Consider the following 24,462-nt stretch of genomic DNA (forward strand, 5'->3'; position numbering starts at 1 on the left):
ATTTCAATCCCTCCGAGCCCATAATTTACTTAGATTGTTATTTTAACCTTTTGTAATTTTTTCGAGGCAATCGAAAGCTTCTAAATACCATTTTTACGGCCAAATAAAGATGAAAATTGGAGATTATTATTGAATTGCATTGAAATTGAAAAAGTTATCAGAAAAGAAACCAATATACACAGTAGTGTCATCTAGTGAGCTGATTTCAAACTAAAACTGTCCCTAAAATTTCATTTCTGCATTGAAGCTACAATTTTATTCATCCAGCACTTATAATCAATTAATGGGTGCTAATTTCATATTTTATTAAATTAAGTGACAAACTAAGGAAAAATTTCAATATTTGGAACTTCTTAGTTACAAATTATCTTCTAAAAATCCAGTTTTCTAAACATTCAATGTCTATTCAGCTTGTAAACAATCTGGTAATGCCTTTGATCATAACAAATAATTTGAGCTACAATGACTTTTCCGAATGTGACAATTCAAGATCTTATTTACTCCGTTTAACCTCCAAATCTACTGTCATTAATTTTAAATCAACTGTTAAATCAGATCGATGAAATTTGTATTGATATTTTGGAAATTTGTTTACATTAGAAAGAAAATTGTTATATCTTTTTCCTGTTAGTGTGTTCAACAAATTGATTATCTGTGAGCTTGAAAAGGGTTACATATTGTGATGATTGTTTCTATTTAGTGAATATTTCCATGAGTGTTTTAAATTTTGTTGAAAAAACAGTTAAATTGGTATGATTACCATAAAGTTATTGGTTTATAATTGCATCGTTACTGTATAATTTTGCATAGAAACTATGGAGCCTTTGTGTTTATACAATTTACCATAAGACAGAATCCATTGATTTACCTTTTGAATAACTAAATAGATGTTTCACTGTGAATTATTTTAATTTGTATATTTTTTTCTGTGTGGATCATCTTTTTTTCCCTTCCCTTACCAATTTATTCATCTTAATCCATCTTCGTGCTGTGAACAATGTTGTAAAAGTCTAATGGTTTTGGTGAAAAGCCAAAATCAATAGAAGAAAAGAAAGCTCTTGATTCAGGTTTGGGTGGTAACCAAATCAAAATATTTGCAGCTCGTTTGTTTCCCTTGAACCTCAAACAAATGTGAACAAACTAGATGAGTTGGTCAATTTTGCGCAAACCAATTGTTTAATCTATCCATTTAATCATGATGGAAACTCATATTTTGCCTAATATTCAACAGAATCACGAATGTTGAGATTATTGAGGAAACTTACAAGTAAATAATAGATGAACCCTTTCTTCCTTTTCTTAATTCTAATACCAATTGTAAACTGATTGGATTGTATAATTTAAAATAATGGGATATTTTGAAATGCACATTTCAATTTGTATGCAAAAACAGACACGAAAATCAGATGAAAAAAGGTCCAAAGTAAATCCAATGAGAAAAAGGTTGATTGAATTAAGGTTACCCAAAATGATGGGAATTAATGATGAATAGTAATTAACTTAGTTTAAATTGAATTAAACTTGAAAGTTGCATTAACGTAACATTTCAAATGAAAATTGAGTCTCAAATGCTGTTTAACCAAATCAATTTACAGAACATGTTAATTTAAATTTGTGTATTTTATAAGTGGAAAACTAAATTGTTGAGTTAAATGGAACCCAAAAAACACTCAAAATATACCCAAAAAGATGAATAAAATGAAAGTATAAGAATAATCAGATAATGGGAAAACAAAGCAAATGATTAAAGTGAATATGATTTTATTTTCAAACGATAGTTACAAATTAAAATGTACACAATTGATTAGGAACAATAAATTACAGTTATAACTTTGAGTATTTTGCCTTTTTAAACTCCAAAAAAGACGATTTTTTGAAAGGTTTTTTTTTATATTTCAAAAAGGAGTCAAAGGAATACAAAAACACTGGATAAAACAACAAAAAACATTGGTAAATAATTCAAAACAAATCATGGCAATTCTTGCATGGTTTGCTTATTTTCACAAGCATTAACATCATCAAGATGACAACAACGAAGATGATTGTTATTACAATGAAAACAATGATGTTTTCAATTGTCTTGGAGGTGAAAGATATTGTTTTTTTTGTCCTGAAAAAATCACAAACTCAGCAGAATGGGAAAACAAAGAGTGATTTTGAAAACAGCAAAAAACAACATTTTGTATATTTGAATCAAAACCATTAATTTTTCACTCTTCATTGTGAATCTTGAATAATCTGATTAATACTGGATCTTGATGGTTAAACAGTTGATCTTTGTTTGTCATTTAAGATCATTTAGCTGTTGATTTATCAAATAATGAAAATGTCAATAAAACGTTGATATTTTTTGGGTTTGGGTTTGGGTTTAGGTTTTGGCGTTTTTTTGTTTCAAATTATTGTCAATTCTCATTATAAGCTGTTTAATTACAGATTAGAAAACATTAATTGCCAAGTTAATTAAGTGAAGGAAGACTTATTAAGATAATAATGATAATTAGTTAACTTTGTGTTGATCAAGACAAAAGATGGTTTGTTTTAACATCGACGGAACGAGTTTACATTTATATCTGAGATAGACTTTTTGTTTTGGCTTTTGTTTGTCTTCCTTGGCTGCATTTGGATTTGTTAATCCGTAAGGAGACGATTAATAGCACCAAATAATTAACAATTAATCAGCTGATCAATCGTTGTAATAGTTTAACAGTCACTGTGAATATAGTTAGAAATGCATTTACTTTGTTTCAATACAATTAGAGACGGTTTAGAAGGAAGATTAAGATAATCATCAAGACAAATTAAGTTTGTGAATGAAAGCTTTTGTTATATTATTAGATTTCAAGATTTAGGATTGAGGGTTCAAGGTATCTTTCACTGATTTGTGTGTGATTAACCAAACAAATGAAAAGGTTCCTCTTTCAATTTAACTGATATGCAATATATTTACATGGACTAAAGATATAAAATTTATTTGCACCTTAAATTGTCATCTTGATGATTATTGATTCACTACAGTTGAAAGCAGCTGATATAAGATGTAAGCAAGCAAAGACTCCAAGAAACAGCAGCAAAATTTTGAGTATCAAGAGAAAAATATACAAATTTATATTTTATAATATATAAATTATCTTATAAGATTGGAGATTTTGTCTGTTATTTCATGTCTTTTTTCATATATTATTAAATTTTCAATGTTGGTGCTAATGTACTTCTGTCAGTTAATTTTTACTTTAACTGGCTTTTTTTGCTGCTGCTGCTGTTGTTGCTTCCAAACTGTGAATAAGTGTAAAATTCATCTTTCTATCAGCAAAATACAGGGAAAATAATAATACCATAAAATGATGATAATTTGTGAAGCATAGGTAATGGCACTTGACAAGCATTACTTAAGCTAAAGCTTTTGATATTAGGAAACTGCTTTTTAACCATTCTGATGTACACTAACTGTTATCTTCATTCTTGATGAACATATCAACAATTATTATATTGTTTGCTTATGAAAAAAAGGATTTCTGTAAATGTATCTCTGTCTCACGATGCGTGTAAATAACTGTACATTTTATGAGTAAAAGTAGACAACGTTGATGGTGATATGAAAGGTAACAATTATATCTACCGTGTTAAAGTTCACTGCTTTGATATTTCATGGCATATTAAAACTGCAATCCAAATTAAATCAATCCATGAATTAGCTCGCATATTGATTGGCATTGACGGGTTACGACGAAATTAGATAACTTGAAAGATACAGGTAAAAGGAGGTTATATAAGATAGTGGTCATCGTGAAGCTAGGCCATTGAATTTGCTCAACGGTTCAATGGTAATGATATTGACTGGCATTGGTGGGTTTAATTGTTTTAGCTTGCTTTGGATTATGATGATGACTTGATGGCTTGATGATTTAACATGTAGAAATATTTGGATGGCACCAATGGTTAAATACGAAGGGTATATAATATGGTTTTGATGAAAGAAAAGGGTTAAAAATATTGATTTACAGGTGAAATGATGTTGAAATAACTTTGGTCTTGATATTTATGGTGGTTTACTTTCTTGGTTTGACATTGATTTGGCTCATTTTCCCCTTCTGATGACAGTTATATCATTTTTGTTCCTCTTTTGTGCCCTTTCCATTCCATTTCTTCATGTTTCTTTGATTGCGTGCAGTAAAACAAAAACATTTTCAAGAAGGGAAAAAGAAGCTTGTGAGACTGATTGATGTCAATTAGAATCTGTATGATTCCATTAAAAATGAATAACTTGTCACGCTTATCATCTCTATTTCTGTTGCTCCTTTTACAAGTAATTTATCATCAGGTTCATCATCATTAAACATCACCATGAAAATGTTATAAATTGAATTTCTTTTCTTCTTCTTCTTCTTCTTCCTTTTCTCCTCTTCTTTTTGACATTCTGTTACAACAATGTTAACCCAGTTTACTTTTTCGTGTCTGTATGAATATATCTGCTTAGCCTAGGATTGCTTGTTGGTTTCCTTGCTTGTTGATCTTTGCCTTTTATTATTATTATTATTGCATTTACAATCTTATTCCTTTTGGCTCTTTTTCATCATCATTTTGTTTTGTTTACATTTTACATCTCTTATCCCAAAGGGAGTTTGTCATCATCATCTTCTGTAACCGTTATTATTATTGGTCTACCAATATAATCAATTCCATCCCCATGTAACAGTTTTCAGGGTTTCTTCAACTGTAATGATAACTTTGATTACCTTTTCTTGGTCCATTTAGAGGTTCCCGAGGCATTTCTTCAATCCTTTTATAATGTTTAGCCAATGAGTGAGCCAACGCAATTTCAAGAGCTATCAGAACCCACATAAAAATAGATACAAGAGCATTGGCATTCCATTTGGTACAAAAACTAGTTACAGCAATATCACACAAAATGGCAACCATTAGAAGGAATATGGCAATGATTAGAGGTTTCCATTTAGCAGTTATTGAACCAAACAGTCCAACTGACAGGGCAATCTCATGGAGCAGAATGTCATAGGTTAACCAATTGAATATTATGTCAACAATGTTAAATGATTTAGAGGCCAGAAAATGGAGAAGAGGTAGAGCTAGAATATGGCTTGAGAAGATAAATATCAAAAGATATCGTTGACCATCCTTAGATAAACGAGGAACAAAATATGATTGATGGGATTCACTATCACCAGGGCCATAACGTTCTGGGTGCCTTTTACGCTCCCAATAACGGACTTGAGCACCAAGCATTAGTGAGGTAAATTATTGTTGGTCGTTTGTAGAGAATGTTGGTTAAGATGATGATAAAGTAGGCGATAATATTGATACCAGATTTTGAAGTAAATGATGTGGTAAACTTAACACCAAGAAACGAGGGAAACTGACACAAGCCAAAAAAATTAGTAAACAAAATAAAGCAATAACAGAGTTACTATGAAAAATAAACAAAACGATGGAGGGAAAACGAGTTGAAGTAAGCCATGAAGAAAACTGGTGAGTAAAATGTTAACTGTTAACTCAGATGATAATAGTTTGTGATGAACTGATGACATAAATGGGTGAAAATGATAGGAAAAAAAAGGTGGAAATAATAAGAGTTAAAAATACTATGTGAATGGCTATTCACTTTTGATTGAAATGAAACCCATGTTGATTAAATTTGCTCTTTTTACAAGCTTCTTTTTTCTCTTCTTCTCACTAATGTCTTTGTCAGTCCTCTATGCACTCTTTTTTGTCCTCTTCAAACGATGCTAACTTGGATCTTGCTCTTTTCCTATTTTATTTTTCAGCTTGACTAAGATAAAACAATCTCTCAGAATCTTCCGTTTATTTCATGTAGCATTGCTCCTGCTCCATCTTTTCATCCAATTCTTCCACATCCCTTTCTCCTTTTTTTTGGTTAATACATTTATAACTCTTTTTACGTCTTTGTCTTTCCTCCATTAGATCCGTTAATGCTCTGCCATGATCACCATCGCTTTTTCATTGTTTCCTTGCAAATACTGGAATCACAATTATTCGTACGTGAATAGCTCGCCGTACACATAAATTTAGGTTACATCTGAAAAAGAAAGAAAGAGATGGATGAACAAAGTTGAAAAGATGAGGAAAAATTCTGCTAAGGTAATAGAAACTTGCGCAAAGTTGACAGAAAATAAGTCATCCTCCCATGATAATAACAAGTAAACACATCAATGTGATCAACATAAAATGGGAAAATAGTCTCATCATCTTTCTTTCAGTTTCCTTTTTTCTTCGCATTTGCCTTTTCATTTTACCTTTTCAACTTGATTTTTATCATCATCATCATTACCATCATCTTATTCTTGTACATTCAATCTCTTCTTTTGATATTTCATTTTCACTTTTACTTTCCATCTTCTTCTTGTTTACTACTCCTTTTTTATATTTATTTTCATATTATATGCACTGATATTATTCGTTTTTTCATATTTCTAACTTTTTCACTTAATTCTTTCTTTTCTTCTTTTTTGCTTGGTTTCTCTGCTTCTTTGGTTTCCATTTGAAAGTTTACTCTGTCTTGTTGTTGTTGTGTGAACCATTATTCCTGTGAGTATCATTAATCAAGTAAATCAATGTACTAACTAGCTTTATGATCTAAAGAATCTTTCACTGTGTTGGTCCGGTTAACAGACTGAATACCAAAGTATGTTTTTTTCTTGTCTTTTGTGAAAGGAAAAAACAATTTATTCAATGAAAATTGCATAACAAAAACATATATTCCCAGAAGTCTCTTTTAGATTCTGTTGATTTTTTTTTTCATTACAAGTTTCTTAGATTTGGATTCTCTTTAGAAGTAATAAAGTTAAATTAACTGTACACAATATCAATCAAATTTCGTTCTTTTGTTCAGAGGTTTTTCTATTGAAATGTTAGGACTTTGGTGTTTGCGTTTAAGATTCCCAAATCTATTTGAGGTACGATTTCTTGGTCCAAATTTACGCCCGCTTTTAGGTGATATCTTTGAGTCATTTTTTATATTTTTAAACCTGAGATGCTGTGATGGTTTATATTCAACTGTTCCATCTTGCATCAATCCTAAAATACCAGTTCCAACTAGAGGAGGTCGACCAGCAAATATTCTGGCCGAAGGTGATTTGAGTTCGTCTTTAAAATCTGCAAAAGAATGAGAGAAATTAGATTTTGTATTGTTGTAATTAACTTGAAGTAAATGAATAATTTACCTAAAAGCAGAGCACTTTTCAAAAATGCTGCTGTCGTCTCAAAAGTCATTTGTTGTAAAGGTGAGCTACTACCCGCCATTGAAATTCGGTTCATTCCTTTGATTGTCCCATTGAACGTCATGTAATCAGCAATTAGGGAAAGATGTCTCGGATCCACTTCAATTCCATAAACAGCGAAAACATTAGCAATTTCAATAGTAATTGCTTTACGAGCAGCTTCAATACCATAAGTATTAGCAATTGCATGAATGTCATTGCTGTAAACTCGATTAAGATCAAATATTGATTGCATATTAACGAGATCAAAAAATCCAACTCCTTCGGTTTTAATCATTTTACCATGGCTAACACCACGTTTAGAAGCTTCACGATCTTCAACAAGGAATACCTTATCGATTGAACCAATTTTAAAAATGTAAGATTTACGTGCTTCCTCTTCAACAATTGACGCAATGTCAACCTTATCTGTGTTTAAAGGAAACTTGAGTACAACCCTACACCATTCTTTTTTTACTTCATCATAATCATAGAGATCAATAAAGGAACTTTTTTCTTTCACCAAAGATTCTGTTAGAGCCTTTTTAGCTAACATTTCCTTTTCTTTCTTTTCTTTTTCTAACGTTTTCGTAAGCAATGGATTCCAATCATCATCTTGCCTTTCGTTTGTTTCTGGTTGTTTTTCCTTTTGCGATTCCGCTGATTCCTGCTCATTTTGTTGCTGTAATTCTTCATCTTCATCTACTTTCGGATGTACTTCTTCATCTGGCTCAAGAGTTGTAATATTATCAGTTTGATCTTCCTCTGGTTCCTTATTAGCTTCGATTTCCTCTTCTTCTGGTTCTTCATAATCGAGCTCTTGATTCCTATGAGCTTTAGTTCTAACGGCGTGTGTATCTTCTTCAACTGCGTTATCTTCCTCATCAGAGCTAACAGCATCAGGATTTTCTCTAGTTGGAGCGGAAGGTGCTCCTTCATTTTCATCACCTCCTTTAGCTTCCCTGTGGTGCATTGAATGGTCGTATAGAGAATTGTATTTCCTTTGAATGATTTGAGCTCGTTTTATTGCGTTGATTAAATTTTTAATGAAAGTAGACTCCATGTAAGACAAAATTTTAGCAGGTTTAGCATTAAATTTCTTTTTGTAAGTTTGATATGGTAGAAACTTAAACACTATATCATAATACCGAGCACAAGTTTTTTCGTTGATAGTCAATATTTCTTTGACATCGATAGTCTCGAGGACATCACACAACTTAACTGAACTCATTCTTTTCCGAACTGCATCAATCCTATTTTCATCGAAATCACTTCTGAATGGAATATCCATATTGGGAGTTGCTATTTTAGGTGAAGCAGTCATTAAAATTTCTCGAAGTCGAGGTATACCCAAAGTAACGTTCATGTCTCCTCGACCAGCGAAATGGAAAGTATTTAAAGTCATTTGAGTTGAAGGTTCTCCAATTGACTGAGCAGCTAAAAGTCCAACTGATTCTCCTGGATCGGCTAAAGATTTCATGAAGCGAGAGTTAATCAAATTTTTAAGTTCAGTAATTGTAACGATTTGCTTTCCTTTCCAAGACTCGTCACCAACATCAACGCTAGGATCAAAAACTAGTCCATCAGGAGATGATTTAACATAATTTTGGATTTGATATTCCATTTTTTCCGGAAGCACTCCGAAATGATGATTTGGTCGAAAATCAATAGATAACGGACCAGGGCAAGGTAAAAAGTAGAAATTCAACTGTCTTTTGTCATTTTTACTTAATTGGAACCAAGAATCAATGATAGTTGAGTAATCTTCTTGAGAAAGTTCTGTAGGTCCAACGGATTCCGGCAAATTATTTTTGTAATCACGAAGCTTTACCTCGAAATATTCCTGAAATCCAGATCCTATACGACGCTTCAAGCGATCCATTTCATTAATTTCTTCCCAGTCTGAAATATTTTGTCTATATTCTTCAATCTTTGCTAAAATATCAGGTGAAAGTTGGAGTCGAGACAGTTCTTCATCAGTAGGCATAAGCACAGCTCTATTATGAATGAGTAGAGGCATAGCTTTAGGTTTTAAAAGTTGGCTTTTCAAGACGTCGATACCGTCTTCACCATACTGTAATTGAACAAGACTTCCATCAATATCTCTTACAGTTGAATCATATTGAACAGTCAGTCCCTCTAGATGCTTGATTAAACATCTTTGAAGATAACCTGATCTAGATGTTTTGACAGCTGTATCTATCAAACCTTCACGACCAGCCATACAATGGAAGAAAAACTCTTGTGGTCGAATTCCTGTTAAGAAACGTCCTGTAACGAATCCTCCAGCTTTTGGAGATGTGTCATAGGGTACGAAGCTTGGTAATGTTCGACCGCTCATCATAAGTGGAACACGTTTTCCTTCCAATTCAATTTGACCAAGTAAACAAGAGATTTGTAATGCATTGACAGTTCCTCCCTTAGCTCCTGATTGAATCATTAGTTGCAGATTGTTATGCGGAAACTTTTTAATCAGCCCAGCTGGTAAACATACTTTAGTTATTCCATCGTTTACTTCATCTGTTTTAGATTTCATACAACTATCAAGAGTTTTCATTAAAACTGGATCTTGAGATGCATGCCATTCCCGTAATCTCTTTACGAGAACAGACTTTTCACAAGTGATTGGTAAGCCAACTGCTTGAGTAGCTGCTTCATCACCAACAGTAGTTGAAGCTCTGATTATCTCACTGCGTTTCCTGTCAGCATTCTCATTCACAATAATATCTTCTATACCTAACGTTACTCCTCCATGGACTTGAAGATAGACAGTACATAAACGAGCGATTGCAGTTAGTAAACTGTTTGAAACTTCACCACCATAAAGTTCATAGCAAATGTGAATCAAACCATAAGGTGTCGGTCCAATGTTGGCTTTGTCAATCAATCCTTGCAAAACTTCTCCTTGTCTAATGATGACGGTAGAGTCATCCAATTCTTCAGGTGTATAATATTTAGATACAGTAATATCTCTAAAATTTCCCGAACTAAGGGTTTTGCTATTGACTTTAGAAGATATGTAAAGAGTCGGTGGAGTCTTATCCGGAGGAACTAAGTTGATAATCAATGTGGTAATGATTTGTTTACCAGACCATAGAGGCACAGGTCTCCAAATAGTGGGTTTCACTAATTTGATTGGAGTTTTTTGATTGAACAAGGCACTGAATACTAGTTGCTGATAGTCTTTCCGATTGAAAAAGTTACCTTTCATAGTAAGAAGAGTTGCTGAAACAATGTGATCTTGAATGAGACCACCTAAAGGCGAACCATCCTTTGGAACAAGATACTGTTTGTTGACACTGACAATGTTGTAAGCTTCTGAGCGAGCAAGTTCACTTTGCGGAAAATGGGCATTCATTTCATCCCCATCGAAATCGGCGTTATAACATTTACAGTTGGAATAATGTAATCGAAGTGTCTTTTCACGTTTTAAGACTCGAGCTTTATGAGCCATTATACTTGGCTTGTGAAGAGTTGGTTGACGATTTAGAAGTAAAATATCTCCATTGATCAGATGACGATTAACAGTTCTAGATCCAGGTTTATGTTGTCCAAGTAAATTAGCGATTCTGGCTCTTTGCTCTGGATCATTAGCTCTTAACCTCATAACTGAACCATCCTCAAGAGTGACTGACAAAGCACCAGGATGAATGTCGGGACCATTTATAACGGCCTTTTTCATCACTTCAACGTTCCAAGGAGTTACTGGTTGGGGATAAGATAACCTAGTAGCAAAAATTTCAGGAATACCGATTTCATCAACAGATATATATGGATCAGGAGAGATAACTGAACGAGCTGCATAGTTTACTCTTTTCCCCATCATATTCTTTCGGAATAAACCTTCTTTTTTCTCTAATATTTGACGAACACCGGGAGCCTTCTTTTCTGGTAGCTTGTCCATCTCACTATCATAAATTCTGTTGCATAAAATTTGAAGACGGCCCCAAGCAGAGTGAAGTTTGGTCATCTCTTGGGTTTTCTCCTTGACAGATGTTTGGTCTAGATTTTGTAAACTTTTCAAACTATTCTTTAAGCCTTCTGATGCTAAAATCACTTGAGTTAACATTGTAGTTGTCTCATCTTCATAAGATTTACCTCCCATCATGTGTAGAGGACGAAATCGTGGTGGAGTCACTGGTATCATGTCCATAAAAAAGACGTCTATGGCACTATCATCTCCTTCAAGAGCATCTTCGAGTCCTTCTTCTGTATGGATGAGTTTCAACATTCTTTTTAATGTTTCAGTTTCATTTTTATAGAGTTGTCTCAAATGATCTCTGGCAACCAATGGGGTTAAGAACGATTTTCCAGAAGAGTCAACTTCTTGAACTTTATCTTTAAGAACACTTCCAGACGTTTCGGGAGTTTCGTTAGATGCTGTAAATCCATAATGCTTTGGTAGAGATTTTGGTTGAGACATTAGCACCATAGAGTTGTTAACAAGACTCATGTTGAATTTTTTGTTATTACAATGTGCACAATTTTTTATAATTTTGACCAATTTGCCTTGAAGAAGAGCTTTCATTAAATTTTGCTTGCGATCAATGACATTCCTGACTTGACTGACATCGTTTTTTGAGTTTGTAGAGTTTTGTTTCAATGCATTCTCAATACATTCAGATAATTTTGCTTTGAGAAAATCTATAAACTCAGGACCTTTGTCAGATTTTATATTGGATAAATCATTGGCTACAGATTGAAGTTCATCAACAAGGTAATCAAGGCCATAATCAAGAGCTTGAAGTTGGTATAGAACAACTTGCAGGTTAGCAGGGTGAAACAATAAATGATGGCAGCTAAAACAACACATGGATAACATTTGAAACATTTGACGAATAAAAAATGGGTTATAAATCGGTACAGGAAGACTGATATGTCCAAAATGTCCTGGACACTCATCCTTGCCATGTCCTCCAAGATTACAGGTTTCACATATATCATCCCTTCGACTAGGACCTAAAAGATGGGAAAAATAAGGCAAGGTTCATTATCAAGTCTAATTCAAAAAGAAAAGACAAAAATTAAAAAAAAGCTCACCTAAAACAGGATCATGCAGACCACCTTTTGTCGGATGCCCAAGAGCATCAAACGATACCGGGTTTGTCACCTCAAGTACGCTTGACTTTTTGAGCTCTTGGCGAGAATAGGGTTTGAATGATACAGTTGCAAGGGAAAATTGAGATAACAACGATATATTCATTCCAAAATAATTAAATATACCAAACTAAACAAGATAAAAGTAATTGAACAAACACATGGCTATGATCTTATTTATAAACCGAAAATGTGTTTGGTTGTGATGTTTTCATGCAAAACTTTCATGCATTTGCGCCATCTAGTGTTCAACCTTTTTGCAACAGCTGATGATATACGAAACATTGAGTACATTTCATTTGAGAAGTGGAGTGAATTAATTGACTGTTGAAACTAATCTAATCATATTTTCGATTTATTTGGATCATTATTGTTTGAATTATTCGGTAAGCTATATTTCTTGATAACCAAAATTTGTTTTTATTTTTCTAATTATCTTATTAACAGGCAACCACTATGAGCACGGACGAGGTAATACGCAAAGCTGAAGCTCGAAGGGCTAAACTCTTGCAACAAAAAGAGCTGAGAATGAACAAAATATTACTTGGTTCTAAATCAGTTGACGAGGATGAAATCAAAGTTGGCAAAGAAAACCGATTAATCAACCCAGCACCCAAAAATAGTGATAATTTCACCAAGGAAATTTCGACTCAAGCTGAAGAAACACAGCTTACACAACGTAAAACTGATGGTGCTCATTTTCCTCGTAAAGTTTCTCTCATCTCAAGTCCAGCAAATTTTAAGACGCTACAGCAAAACCAAGCCAATAAAGATGGATTTCTGCCTGTTTATATCTACTCCTTTGTGATTTCGCTTCATCATTATGCTTACGCTTTACTTCCTTTATTCTCTTTGATATTTTTTGCTGTAATCGGATCTTTTGTACAATACAATTTCCTCATTCCTTTCCTGGCGAGTCAATTGGTTAGAATTGTTCATGCTTTTTATAATAGCCCTAATGGGTTAGCAATTAAGTTTACTGATGTTGTCTCAGCAATAATATCACATCTAATCATTTTTTGCACGTTTTACATTGTAATTAGTGTATCAAGACAAAAATTATATTCATATTGAATTTTTTGACCCCTTTCCGTTATCTGTATTTTTATTTATCTTTTAATGAAAACCAAACATAATTAAAGCTTAACGGCTCAATTTGCTTCGGTAAATAAATCGGCATTAATGTTAAACTGTATCATCACCAGTTTTGGTTCTGAGACTTAAATGCTCCGATAGATGTAGCTACTGGAATAAAATTTTAAATTTATTATGAAAGCTTTTTTCATAATTCAACAGCTGCTAAATGTTTTGATTTAATGTTTAAGTCGTTTATTACTTCAACTTTTGTGACCTCTGAAGCCGTTTACATCACTCATTTTTACTGTTAATTTTTCAAAACTGTTAATTTATGGCTACAACATCTGAATCTCAGCCAGCCAAGAAAGAACCTGGTTGGTTTGAGGTCGAAGACGATTTCAACACTCATGTTTACGTTTCAAATCTACCACTGGACACAACCGAAGAGGAATTCATCACATTAATGAAAAAATATGGACTACTGATGAAAGATCCTGAAACTGGAAAATTCAAAATTAAAATGTACACTGACAAAGAAGGTAAATTTAAAGGAGATGCTTTATGTTCTTACATCAAGGTTGAGTCAGTGGAATTAGCCCTACAATTATTGGATGGTGATACATTCAAAAATAACGTCATCACCTGTGAAAGGGCTCAATTTCAATTAAAAGGTGACTACGATCCTAAGAGAAAACCAAAAATGCAAAACAAGATGAAGAAGAAGCTTAAAAAGAAGGTTGACAGGTGAGTTCAGAAACATTTTTCTGCATAAAGTCTATTCGTCATTGGTCAGCAAATCGCATTTTTTATCTATCGTACATTCTTAAAGGATGTCAAACTCTTATTGTTGTTTCATTATCATGACAATTTCATAATTTTTTCATTTTTATTTAGATTATTTGATTGGAGGCCTGAAAAATTGCCAGGAGAACGAGCTCATCGAGAAAAAACTGTGGTGATCAAAAATTTATTCGATCCAAAAGAGTTTGATGAAACACCCGAAGCTATTTTTGAATATAAAGAAGATGTTATGGAAGAATGTTCAAATAAATGTGGCCCTGTAAAGAAAATTCAATTATTTGATAAACACCCGGAAGGAGTTGTATCTGTTACCTTCGAAGATCACGATGCAGCTGATAAATGTATTGAGTTGATGGAAGGGCGATGGTATGCCAAACGCAAACTGTCCGCAAGTCACTGGGATGGCAGAACTAAATACAAAAAGGAAGAACAACTTCTGGAAGAACCTGAGTAATAGAGTTCGACTTGATTACTCAAGTTGCTATTGAATTGTTTACCATGCTTGTAATAGAGAACTGAAAAAGATTTAATCTGAGAAATTTCACTTTCCCATTTTTTCATTCTCTTATAAACACTGGCCAGCTCCGCTTAACGTTCAGTTATTTATGAATAAAAAGTTATGCGTGTTTCATTCCTTCATGCAGGCAGAGTTGAGTTCAAAAAACTGCTTGATTTGCTAATAAATTGATTAACAGCATTCGACACAAAGCCGATAATCAGTTACTTTATCATACGAATTATTTATCGTTGTATGAGAAATAATAATGTGCCATTGTTAATGGGTAACTGTCACCATCGAGTGATGCTGTATTACTGCCTGTGTTGTATTCAATAAGTTGACATCATTTTCACTTTAGAGTGATAAACATTTTTTTAAATTTTTATTTTATCACAAGAAGTAATAATTAAAATGGATTGCTTCAGTACATAAAGAGACGAAAACAATTTCTCAACTTAAGTCAGGCACATTATCAATCTAATCATGATGGTCAAGTCAGGGTCACAATTAGGTATTGATCAAGTTTCACAATAGGTTTGGTTGACTCTTCAACAATCAAGGCCGCAATCATTTCTTTTTGTTTTGTTTAACTTTGTCAACAAAACTTTACAATTATAAAATAGGTAGTAAAAATGCAATCAATTGAAAGCTGGTAAGATAATAATTAGAAATCAATAGCTATACGAAAAAGGTCAAGTTCACAGACTAGGGAAACTGAATAAGTATAAATCAGCGAAAAATGTTAATTAACCTAAAAAAATCCATCAGATGATATTATCCATCAATAACTGAATCCACCAAATAATGCCTAATTTTGATCGTAATTCCTCCAGTCAATCAGCCAGTTACATCTTTACAGTTGAAAAACAAAAAATAAATGAAAAAATTTTGTCAAGTTGACAATTTTTTGAGTTAATGTCAATAACTATCAATATGCATCCTCTCAGAGCAACCATTGATGATTACGTGATTCTTTGCTGAAATGTCAATGTCCATGTCAATGTTTTCGTCAATAATTAATTGATGGACATCTGCAAATCTTATAAAATCCATCTTGAAATGAGTGTAGAAAAAGATTAGCAGTAAAACGGGAAACACGGTCAAGAGTAATTAATCAGGATTGGTATGTTAAGAAAAGGGTGATAAGTTGAGTGTAGATGGGAAAATTAAACATTCCAAATGAAATTCTCTGGATGAGTTCCACAGTGATTTGTAATATCCTCTGGTTCCACCTGCAACATTGACTGATTTAGATCCAAAATAATTTCAAAAGCTGATGATACCAATGATTTTATTTAAATTTGATCCACTCTTAATCCTCTTAATCCATGTTTGCTGTTCTTTGCGTCCTCATTTGATACAACCATTAGGCACACTCTCAGGCACACACAAAATCAAATCACCAATTTCTCTTATTAAATATTGTTTGATAAGTCATTCAATGGATAACTTAGTTATCCAATTTCCTCATGACTTTCCAGATAAAAATGTATCGGTATATTTCTTTCTTTCTTGTATCCAAAATTGATTTTTAACCAAAGGCTTGGATGAAATAATAAGTATTATAATTGTATTTAGTTGATCATCCTGTTACTCCAATCGAATCAAAACAATGTTTAACGTCAGATCGTAGATCATCATTAATTCAATAACAGCTCAGTTAATCTCTTTTTCGATGAGATTTAACTTTAAATGGCTTCCTCTTTGATTACATTATTTATCCACTGTACTCATATTTGACTTGATTGCTGTTGATTAGACTTTGTTTGAAGTTGAATTGATGGCGAAAAAGAAATCAAAAATAGAGAAGTGAAAAGAGACAGCACAATAGTGATAATGAACTGACAGTAAATATGGTTTAAGGATAAAAATGAGCTAATCAATGCGGAATAGCTAAAATCCAAATTGTGGATGATGAATTGAAAGTGGTGATTGTTAAGGAAAATGATTTCAATACGGACGATCCAATGAAATCCAAGTTGACATTATAATAATGATGGTGGTGTTGGTGGTAATTGTGATGGTGAACAAAAAAAGAAGATTAAAGAAAAGGCAATTAACGTCGATAAACATGGGAACGAATCATGCTAAGTAAAGGTTCTGGTAAATCATAAAAGATCTGATTTGGTGAGAAATTTTTCCTGTAGATTAACAGATCTTCTAATGAAACAGGATCGCCAGGATGAGCCCATAGTGTTAAACTGCTGTTTGGAACCTTTAATTGATACAAAAAAACGAAAACAACCAATTAGTAAATGAATTGGAAATCATAAAAGTAAAGTATTAGTTGAATTTGGTGGAGTGGATGAAAACAAGGAGACGAAGGATTTAAGGGAAGGTCTCATCAATTCTTCAAACTTGATTAATTAAAAATCAATCTTCAGGAGATAATGGAACTATACTAATTATAATCAAATCTAATTTGAGAAATGTGACCAATCTTGATAATGAGAAAATGTATAAGAAACCGATTAACGTTTAGTTGCATTGTAATCTCGACTTTTGAGAAGGACGGCTATATTAATGGTTAACTAATATTATTAGTATTATTATTATTGCTATTTATACGTAAATGTGTCATTTACTTTAGCCCAAATCAGTATGTATGAAGATATAATAAACGATTTTGTCCAATTGTTTCAATATTGATTTAGCTATGTAGTGATGGAGAAAGAAAATGCTAAACGAACGCAAAGGTGATACTATTGGATAAGTTATGGTCGGATTTCCATTGAAATAGATAACATTGTAAACTTGGCCTTGGCAAGATTAGATTTTTTAAATCTTACGGTTTGATTTATATCTTAAGTCCTTTTCAGAGTATAGCAACTAAAAGCTTTATTTAAGCAAAAAGTGGTTTCTGTTGAGGTCAATAACCTTCTAAATCAGTTACTTAAACCATTGGTTATTATTGAATGAGATGGTGGGTGAGTTTTATGTCTTAAAGTTAATGCAGGTCAAAAAAGGAAGGAACAGAAAGGGGAAAACGATAGAGCGAAAGAGAGAGAAGAAATGTTATGATTTGATAAAATGTATCAAAGTTACCTGAAAAAGTAATCGCTGTAATTCACCAAGAGATGGTTTCAACATGGTGGCATTTATTGGGAAGGTAACAGGTTGAATTAAACTGTATTCCTTAACGAGTGAAGCCATTTGATCAACCATTTCTCTGGTGTAACCAGTTTTCATTGACATATCGTCTGATTCGGTTGTCCAGCCAATAGATATTATTGATTTAGGGAAACGAGTTCGGCATAACATCAAAAATGTCCATGGATCAACTGGACTTACAGATGATTTGTAACCTAAGTATAAATAAAAATAACAATGAAATTCATGTTTTAAATTGAGATTGATTGCCTCGTTTTCAAACAAATTACAAAGTTCAATTTACAGTTTAATTTGTCAACAAATGCTAAATGCTGCCATCTTTGATTAATTAGGGCTCATTAATGGACCATTGGCTAGGAATCATTTTATAAACAATAGATGGGGTTAATAATCTTTGGCTTTGTTAGCCTTTTTAAAATTTCCGTTAACATTAAATCATTGTTTGTATACATTTTTTAATTGTTGAAATAATTTACCTGGAAGTATATCAGCGTTTAACACCAGTGGACCTTTGATGAATTCAGCATGCCTTGCCAATACTCTGAATGCTGGTTCAACCACTCTTGTGCTCTTGAAATCCAGTTTAACACCTTTACCAGTTTCAGAGCGAACCACATCAATCAACCAATCTTCCAACGTTATATCGGACATATGACTTGGTTGATGTGACATTATTGGAATTGGATATCGAGTAGTTTCAGCCAGTGTAACATCTGCTTCAATCATCAATTCATCACCTAAACACAAAACCAGAAGTTAAAGGTTAGTTAGAGCGAATTCAATCATGAAAATTTCTTTTCAATCACAAGAAAAAAGGTTTATTTCTAATTCAGGTAATTTTTGTTACATTTCTTTCTTCTTTACAACAGAAAACAAAAAGTGATTCTTTCCTCTTTTTTGTTACTGTTGAAGTTACCTTTCCTTTTCACTTATAAATAGTAAATTAAATTGTCACTGTTAACCCATTAAATTAGGAAAGCATTTATTTATAACTTGATAATAATGCTAATAATAAAGAACTGAAAAGAAAATGTAATTCGGAAAATTTCACTTTCCCATTTTTTCTAATTCCATTCATAAACATTGACCAGTTCAGTAACGTTACTTATTCAAGTTTGTTTAAATGTTACCAAAGCAATTGAATTGTTGAAGCAAATCAAGTAAATCATTAGCGATTGATTTCGATTCTCAATTTAACGTTACCTACTTCCATCCTTTTAATTATAAACCCATCAGCCATTAATGACAATCAAATTAATAATAGAAAAAAGGGAAATTAGAAAGTTTAATGTCTCCACTAGTTGAAAGGTTCAATGGAATCGTTTGAAATGGCAAGCTAAAAATTTCTTTCCTTTACAATTAATTGATGGTATTAAATTATTATGTGTTCAATGTTTGGTTCAGGAAGAGTTGAATTCCAGTGTACAAGGAATCTGAATGATTAGCTGATTAACGGTATCGAGTTGAATGAATGCTCAACTTGTCAACTGTTGACTAGTTGAAGTAATTTATTAACTTATCGTTAATAGCAAGTATCATTACCATTTACCCTTTAACTTTTTCTTTCTGGAAAAGGCAATCAATCTATTAACATCCAAAAGTTTTCTCATTGAAAATAATCAAATATAGAGAAAAATCATTAATCTCACAAATTTCTATTACAAGAAACCATAAATTTCCAATCAACAACTGCTATTGAACCTTTTTTCTTGGTGCATTTGAAAGATTTAGAAGCTCCAAGATGATTGAATATCAAGTGAAAAATTTTCATAACTTTGCTAAAACATCTAATCTAATACAGTTTCATGTTATTTTTCAGACTGGGTTGACTTTTTGGTGCTGATAAAGCTATTCTAATGAGGATAATCTATAGACATTCTATTGCTGGCGACTAACAACGATTTATTATACTTACCCATTAATGCTTGATTAAGAAGTGATCGACTATTAGCTGCATGAGCCCAATTAAGTCGTAATCCGTCACCAGCTAAACCAGGAAAATAATCGAGAAGATTTGGTGGTGAAAGTGATGCTTGTCTGGCTTGATAGCCTGACGATGGTGAGCTTGGTTGTTGGGGTGAGGCTGGAAACAATGGAGTCCGACCAAAGACAGGTTGAACTGTCGCTGGACACTGAAATCCGATCATAATTAGTAGATGATGATTGAAACGTTTATCGTAGATATGTTGATGGTTAACAAAGTCACAGAAGTCACACCACAAATGGAAATCAAAAACAACAAAAAAAGCAAATCAATATTTCAAGTGAATAAAATGATGATGGATAACAAAGCTGTTAATGGTACCAAAGCGTCAATGGCAATGCCAAGTAATCGAAAGATTAATACAAATAAAAGTGACGATGATTAAGGTGATGATGAAAATGAGGAGAAAGAAAAAGAAGAAGATAATGATGAATGATGGTCAAGTATAGGTGAGTGAGTGAGTAAATGAGGGAAAGTTTGAGAAAATCTTTAGCCTCAACTTGTAAGGTATCAAGCGCAAGTGAAATTAAAGATTAAAAAAGATGATGATGGTGAAGATAAATGAGAGAGAAAGTTTACTTTAAAACCACAAACATTTCTTTCTCTCTCTCGCTTCATCTTCCCCCGTCTTTCTATTATTACCACAAAATACAGTTACATTCAATTCTCACTCTTTTTTCATTATTTTCATAATGAAAAACTCAGTCATTGGTTTATCAGGTAAAACCATGATAGAGAAAGTTTTTGAAAGGAGGAGAGTGAGAGCAATAAGAGAGTCTTCGAAACCTGCAAAACAACTCTCATCTACTCCATCATCATCACCTGTAAATAGAAAGAAACTTGAATCTAATAATACTAACTCTTATTAATATAATCATTATCTGAATTGTTGTTAAAGAACGAATTTCAAGTATATTGAGAGCCAAATAATAGGTTTGATTGGATGATAATTAAGTTGGCTAAAGGGTTTTAATCTACAATTGCATGTTTATTTAATTTACATTAATATTAACATTAACTTTGAAAGTGCTTCAACTCATTTCAATTTGCGCGGTTAAAAATTTCTTGGTTCAAGCTGATTGTCTATTAATAATTTTAGCCTTTTTCATGTTTCTTGTTCGATGTGTTCAACTTTTATTTCAATTATTTTTTGTTACATCTTATTTTAATTGTATTATATCGTTTCTATTAACCTTTCTATTAACATCTAATCACCTGTCAATGCTGTACATTATCTTGGACCATTAATGTACGTGTTAGTATAATAGTTTAGCTAAAAACTGCTACAATGTATTGCTTAACATGCTTTTAATAATATCTGTTAACCCTTCTCTTATTTATAATATTGTTTGATTGTTGTAATTACCAAATTTTTAGCCTAGAAACAATTGACACAGTATTCAGTACCCTGATGGAACAAATATCAACATTTCACTTCCTGGTTATTGAGTTAATTTGTGCATAAACAGTTATTTTTACATTTTCAACTTGTGGCAATAAAAATGTTAACTTGACCATGTTAAGTGAAAAACAGTAGCTATGGTTAGCAACTAATTTAAAATTTAAACACATGGAAATGGAAAGGATTGAAATGAAACGATCAAAATCAACACTGCTGATGTTTACAGACGACACTTGATATTTGGAGTTGCTGCAAGGCTTACTCTTTGGGTTAACCTTTGTTGGTAACAATAGGTTTGATTAATCAAGGTTGACAAAGCTGTGAATACAAATTTTTAGGATGAACACAAGGTGAGTTAAATTAAATGAAGATGATATTTGAATGTTCAAATGATGATGATTTTGGGCAATTATTTCGTTCTGATGAGAGAAAGGATTAACATGGTGTAAAAGTACTAACCTGGCTATATTTCATTGATTGAGTCAATGCTGTTCTTGTTTATCTAATGCTCCTTTCTCAATGATATTGTTTTCTCTGTTATTTCTTCCCTTTTTAATTTCTCCTTTTTTTATCCCTTCTTTTCAGTTTAAAATTGTTGTCCAATGGATGGTTAATGACACATGGTAACTAATAACATTGATGCATTCACTCACACACAAAATAGTTAACATCAATTAGCAATTTAAAAAAGATGATGAAGGTTGTGGTGGTGGTAACAGCGGTGATAGCAAGGCGATGACGATATGCACTGAACACAAAGAGTTATATAATAGTCAAGGATTTTACCCACAAAATAGCCAATTTTTAGGTAAAAACAGTTAAGACCAATCTTTTTCCATTTAGAATTGTGTATGTCGTTCTCTCTCTCTCTCTCTTTCTCTCTTTTTCAGTCTCTCTCGAGGGTCATTGAACTGAATTTATGTCAAAAGCAAAAAAGAAAGAGAGCAAAATGAAAAGACGGTAAAAAAAGAAAGAAAGATAGAGAGAAAGAGAGAGTTGATGATGAAAAAAGGAGAGAGTTTCTCTCAGCTTTTCAAGGGATAACTTCCGCATTGAAGATTCTCTCTCTGTTTTCCTCTGTCTATCTGTCTCTTGCCTAATTGAAAATGAGCAAGATGATAAACAAGATGAAAAGAGAAACTGTAAAACAAATTCTATCGACATTGAATCACCATGTTTGGGATGAAACTTTCTCTTCAATATCATCTTTCTTATCATTTCTCTCTCTCTCTTCCTTTTTGTCACTCACTTCTCTTTACTTTCTCTTATTATCATCATATTCTCACCATTTCCTTTCTCATCATTATCATCATAGACTTGGATGCATTCAAGCAAATGTCATACATTATTGACCTTAATCACAATCTTACAGCTTTAATCAATTGACTTTGGCCTTTACGCTTCTAGAAAAACCTCGAACCTGAAAATTTCCAAGAATTGTTTGAATAGGAATATTATTGAAATTTCTTGGAATCCAAATCATAAATTAACACAAACAAATGGTGTAAAGCTAAATCAATTGTTAAATCTTATTCCTGCCATTTAACTTTCCTTGGTAACCTTGCCTTAAGGTCAACTAAAAATGTATAACTTTTCCCAATTGTTAAGGTTAGATGGTTACTTTTACCTTCATGACCATCCCCTTGACCATCCTTGACCTTTTATTGTATTATTCAAATGTATATATATAAATATACTGATATTTATATATATTTATTTTCAAATCTACTTTTTTTATATCCATTTTTCAGGTCAAATTTGAACTAATATACTTTTTTTTATTCATTGTACAGGTCTTGCAAAACATTGAAGAGACACCATCTTGTAATACAATTTACTGTTAATATTTGGTTAATCAATTCATGATGATGGTGGTGGTGAGAATTAGAAACGTTTATTCTTATCCTGATTGAAATGATTTACAATTCTAATTGTTTGGCCACATTCAATGCAAAGACTTACAAATCGGGTTTAATCAGATCATTATCATTTAATAGTGTCTTCATCGCTTCTTCAATTGGTTAGTTGAATTGTGACAATTGACGATTCGCTTTCATTTCAAAATTACATCACAATTACAGATCGTGTTTGTATCAACTCTAATCTGACAAGTTAAAAGGGACAATTGTCATCATTACACACATTGGAAAGAGCAACAATTTATCAGAAAGTAAAAAAAGCGTTTGATGAAATGAAGAGGAAAGCCAAGTTCATGTTTACTTCCGTGATCATGTTTAACTGATATCCAGTTGTTTACTAATAATTTATTAATGATAAATAATGTAACCTTGGTGACAGCATTTTCAGATGAAATATCAGGTAAAAAAAGAATGGGAAAAACAAATGAATAAACAAGTAAACAAGGAAATAATAATAACGATTGCAAATGATAAAACTTAAAATTAGCATAAACTCGAAATGTGAAGTTGCCAGTGATCAATGAAATTGGTACTCAAGACAAACAATAACCACATTTTAAAAGCTAAATTGAATCAAAAAGACGCAATAATTGAAAAATTACTCATAAATTGAATCAATCTTCAATCTTTTTGCATCAAAGTTTTAATGTAAAACATTTGTAACATTTCATCTGATTCATTGAGATGCTAAAGTAAACCGTTTTTGTTTTCAAACAATTGACTAAATTTTATTTGATTGAATGTTAATGTTGAAAGGCTAATAATTAATACACACTTTACACTTTGAATATAACAAATAATGATTTGAGAAAATTAAAAATAACTCAAAAGGCAAAAAATTTGCATTCATCATTTTTTAATCATAAAAGAACCATCATTAAGATGATTCAACTGTTTCATTGAAGCTTTATTTGTGTTGTTCTTGCACGGATTTCCCATTGTATTATCAATATAATGATGATAACTAAAATATTAATGATAATGGTAACAAGCAACAGTCAACAATCAACATCTTTAATGATTATCATTAAAAAAAGCAAGTTATTGAATAACTAAAAGACAGCATCGGGTTTATTTCAGGTTTGATCTACTTTCACTTCTATTCTCAGATTAACTCACCTTATGACCGCCATTCATTATTACTTACTCACCTCTCACCAACAATGACTGACCTTACAATTTAGTAATTTCTCATCATTTGACCACAAATACACACACCCATTATTATCATTTTAATGCCTATCAAATTCAAAATTCAATCGTTAAACTGTGAAGTAAACATAAGAGCAAAATGAAAAAAACGAAACCACACAAATAAAAATGTTAAAATTAGATGAATG

At 32.3% G+C, this 24,462-nt stretch overlaps 4 protein-coding genes and 1 long non-coding RNA gene across 7 annotated transcripts; 2 read left to right on the top strand and 3 right to left on the bottom strand.

Annotated features, from left to right (window-relative positions):
- Positions 1-1,744: 1,744 nt before the first annotated feature.
- LOC149094079 (uncharacterized) lies at positions 1,745-5,241 on the bottom strand. The gene is made up of 2 exons (XM_089267887.1): positions 3,617-5,241; positions 1,745-2,710 (listed from the first exon to the last, which is right to left on the bottom strand). The coding sequence occupies exon 1, from the start codon at positions 5,239-5,241 to the stop codon at positions 4,708-4,710; it is 534 nt and encodes a 177-aa protein (XP_089124013.1). The 3' UTR covers positions 1,745-2,710; positions 3,617-4,707.
- Positions 1,745-12,467, bottom strand: Polr1A (RNA polymerase I subunit RpI1). The gene is made up of 3 exons (XM_015939634.3): positions 12,273-12,467; positions 7,197-12,191; positions 1,745-7,128 (listed from the first exon to the last, which is right to left on the bottom strand). Exons 1-3 carry the CDS (start codon positions 12,433-12,435, stop codon positions 6,839-6,841), a joined length of 5,448 nt encoding a protein of 1,815 aa, XP_015795120.1. The 5' UTR covers positions 12,436-12,467; the 3' UTR covers positions 1,745-6,838.
- A 164-nt stretch (positions 12,468-12,631) lies between these two features.
- Positions 12,632-14,915, top strand: barc (RRM1_TatSF1_like and RRM2_TatSF1_like domain-containing protein barc). The gene is made up of 3 exons (XM_015939701.3): positions 12,632-12,715; positions 12,777-14,150; positions 14,301-14,915. The coding sequence occupies exons 2-3, from the start codon at positions 13,738-13,740 to the stop codon at positions 14,659-14,661; spliced, it is 774 nt and encodes a 257-aa protein (XP_015795187.1). The 5' UTR covers positions 12,632-12,715; positions 12,777-13,737; the 3' UTR covers positions 14,662-14,915.
- Positions 14,916-15,052: 137 nt separating this feature from the next.
- LOC107371571 (protein FAM151B) lies at positions 15,053-21,804 on the bottom strand. 2 transcript variants are annotated; one of them, XM_015939700.3, is made up of 5 exons: positions 21,663-21,804; positions 19,733-19,949; positions 18,294-18,554; positions 17,752-18,011; positions 15,053-16,921 (listed from the first exon to the last, which is right to left on the bottom strand). In XM_015939700.3, the coding sequence occupies exons 1-5, from the start codon at positions 21,675-21,677 to the stop codon at positions 16,763-16,765; spliced, it is 912 nt and encodes a 303-aa protein (XP_015795186.2). In that variant the 5' UTR covers positions 21,678-21,804; the 3' UTR covers positions 15,053-16,762. The 2 variants fall into 2 exon arrangements, with proteins under 2 accessions (XP_015795186.2, XP_089124012.1); XM_089267886.1 differs by lacking the exon at positions 21,663-21,804 and having other exon boundaries at positions 19,733-19,964.
- LOC107371573 (uncharacterized) lies at positions 18,437-23,836 on the top strand. 2 transcript variants are annotated; one of them, XR_003083992.2, is made up of 5 exons: positions 18,437-18,579; positions 19,637-21,553; positions 21,789-22,011; positions 22,519-22,811; positions 22,997-23,836. It is a non-coding gene; the product is annotated as an uncharacterized LOC107371573 (long non-coding RNA). The 2 variants fall into 2 exon arrangements; XR_001570828.3 differs by lacking the exon at positions 22,519-22,811.
- Positions 23,837-24,462: the final 626 nt, after the last annotated feature.

Source organism: Tetranychus urticae, chromosome 2, assembly GCF_039701765.1.
Source record: "Tetranychus urticae isolate SD_2017Ah chromosome 2, NJAU_TeUrti_SD_1.0, whole genome shotgun sequence".
In the NCBI taxonomy this organism is placed as follows: Eukaryota; Metazoa; Arthropoda; class Arachnida; order Trombidiformes; family Tetranychidae; genus Tetranychus; species Tetranychus urticae.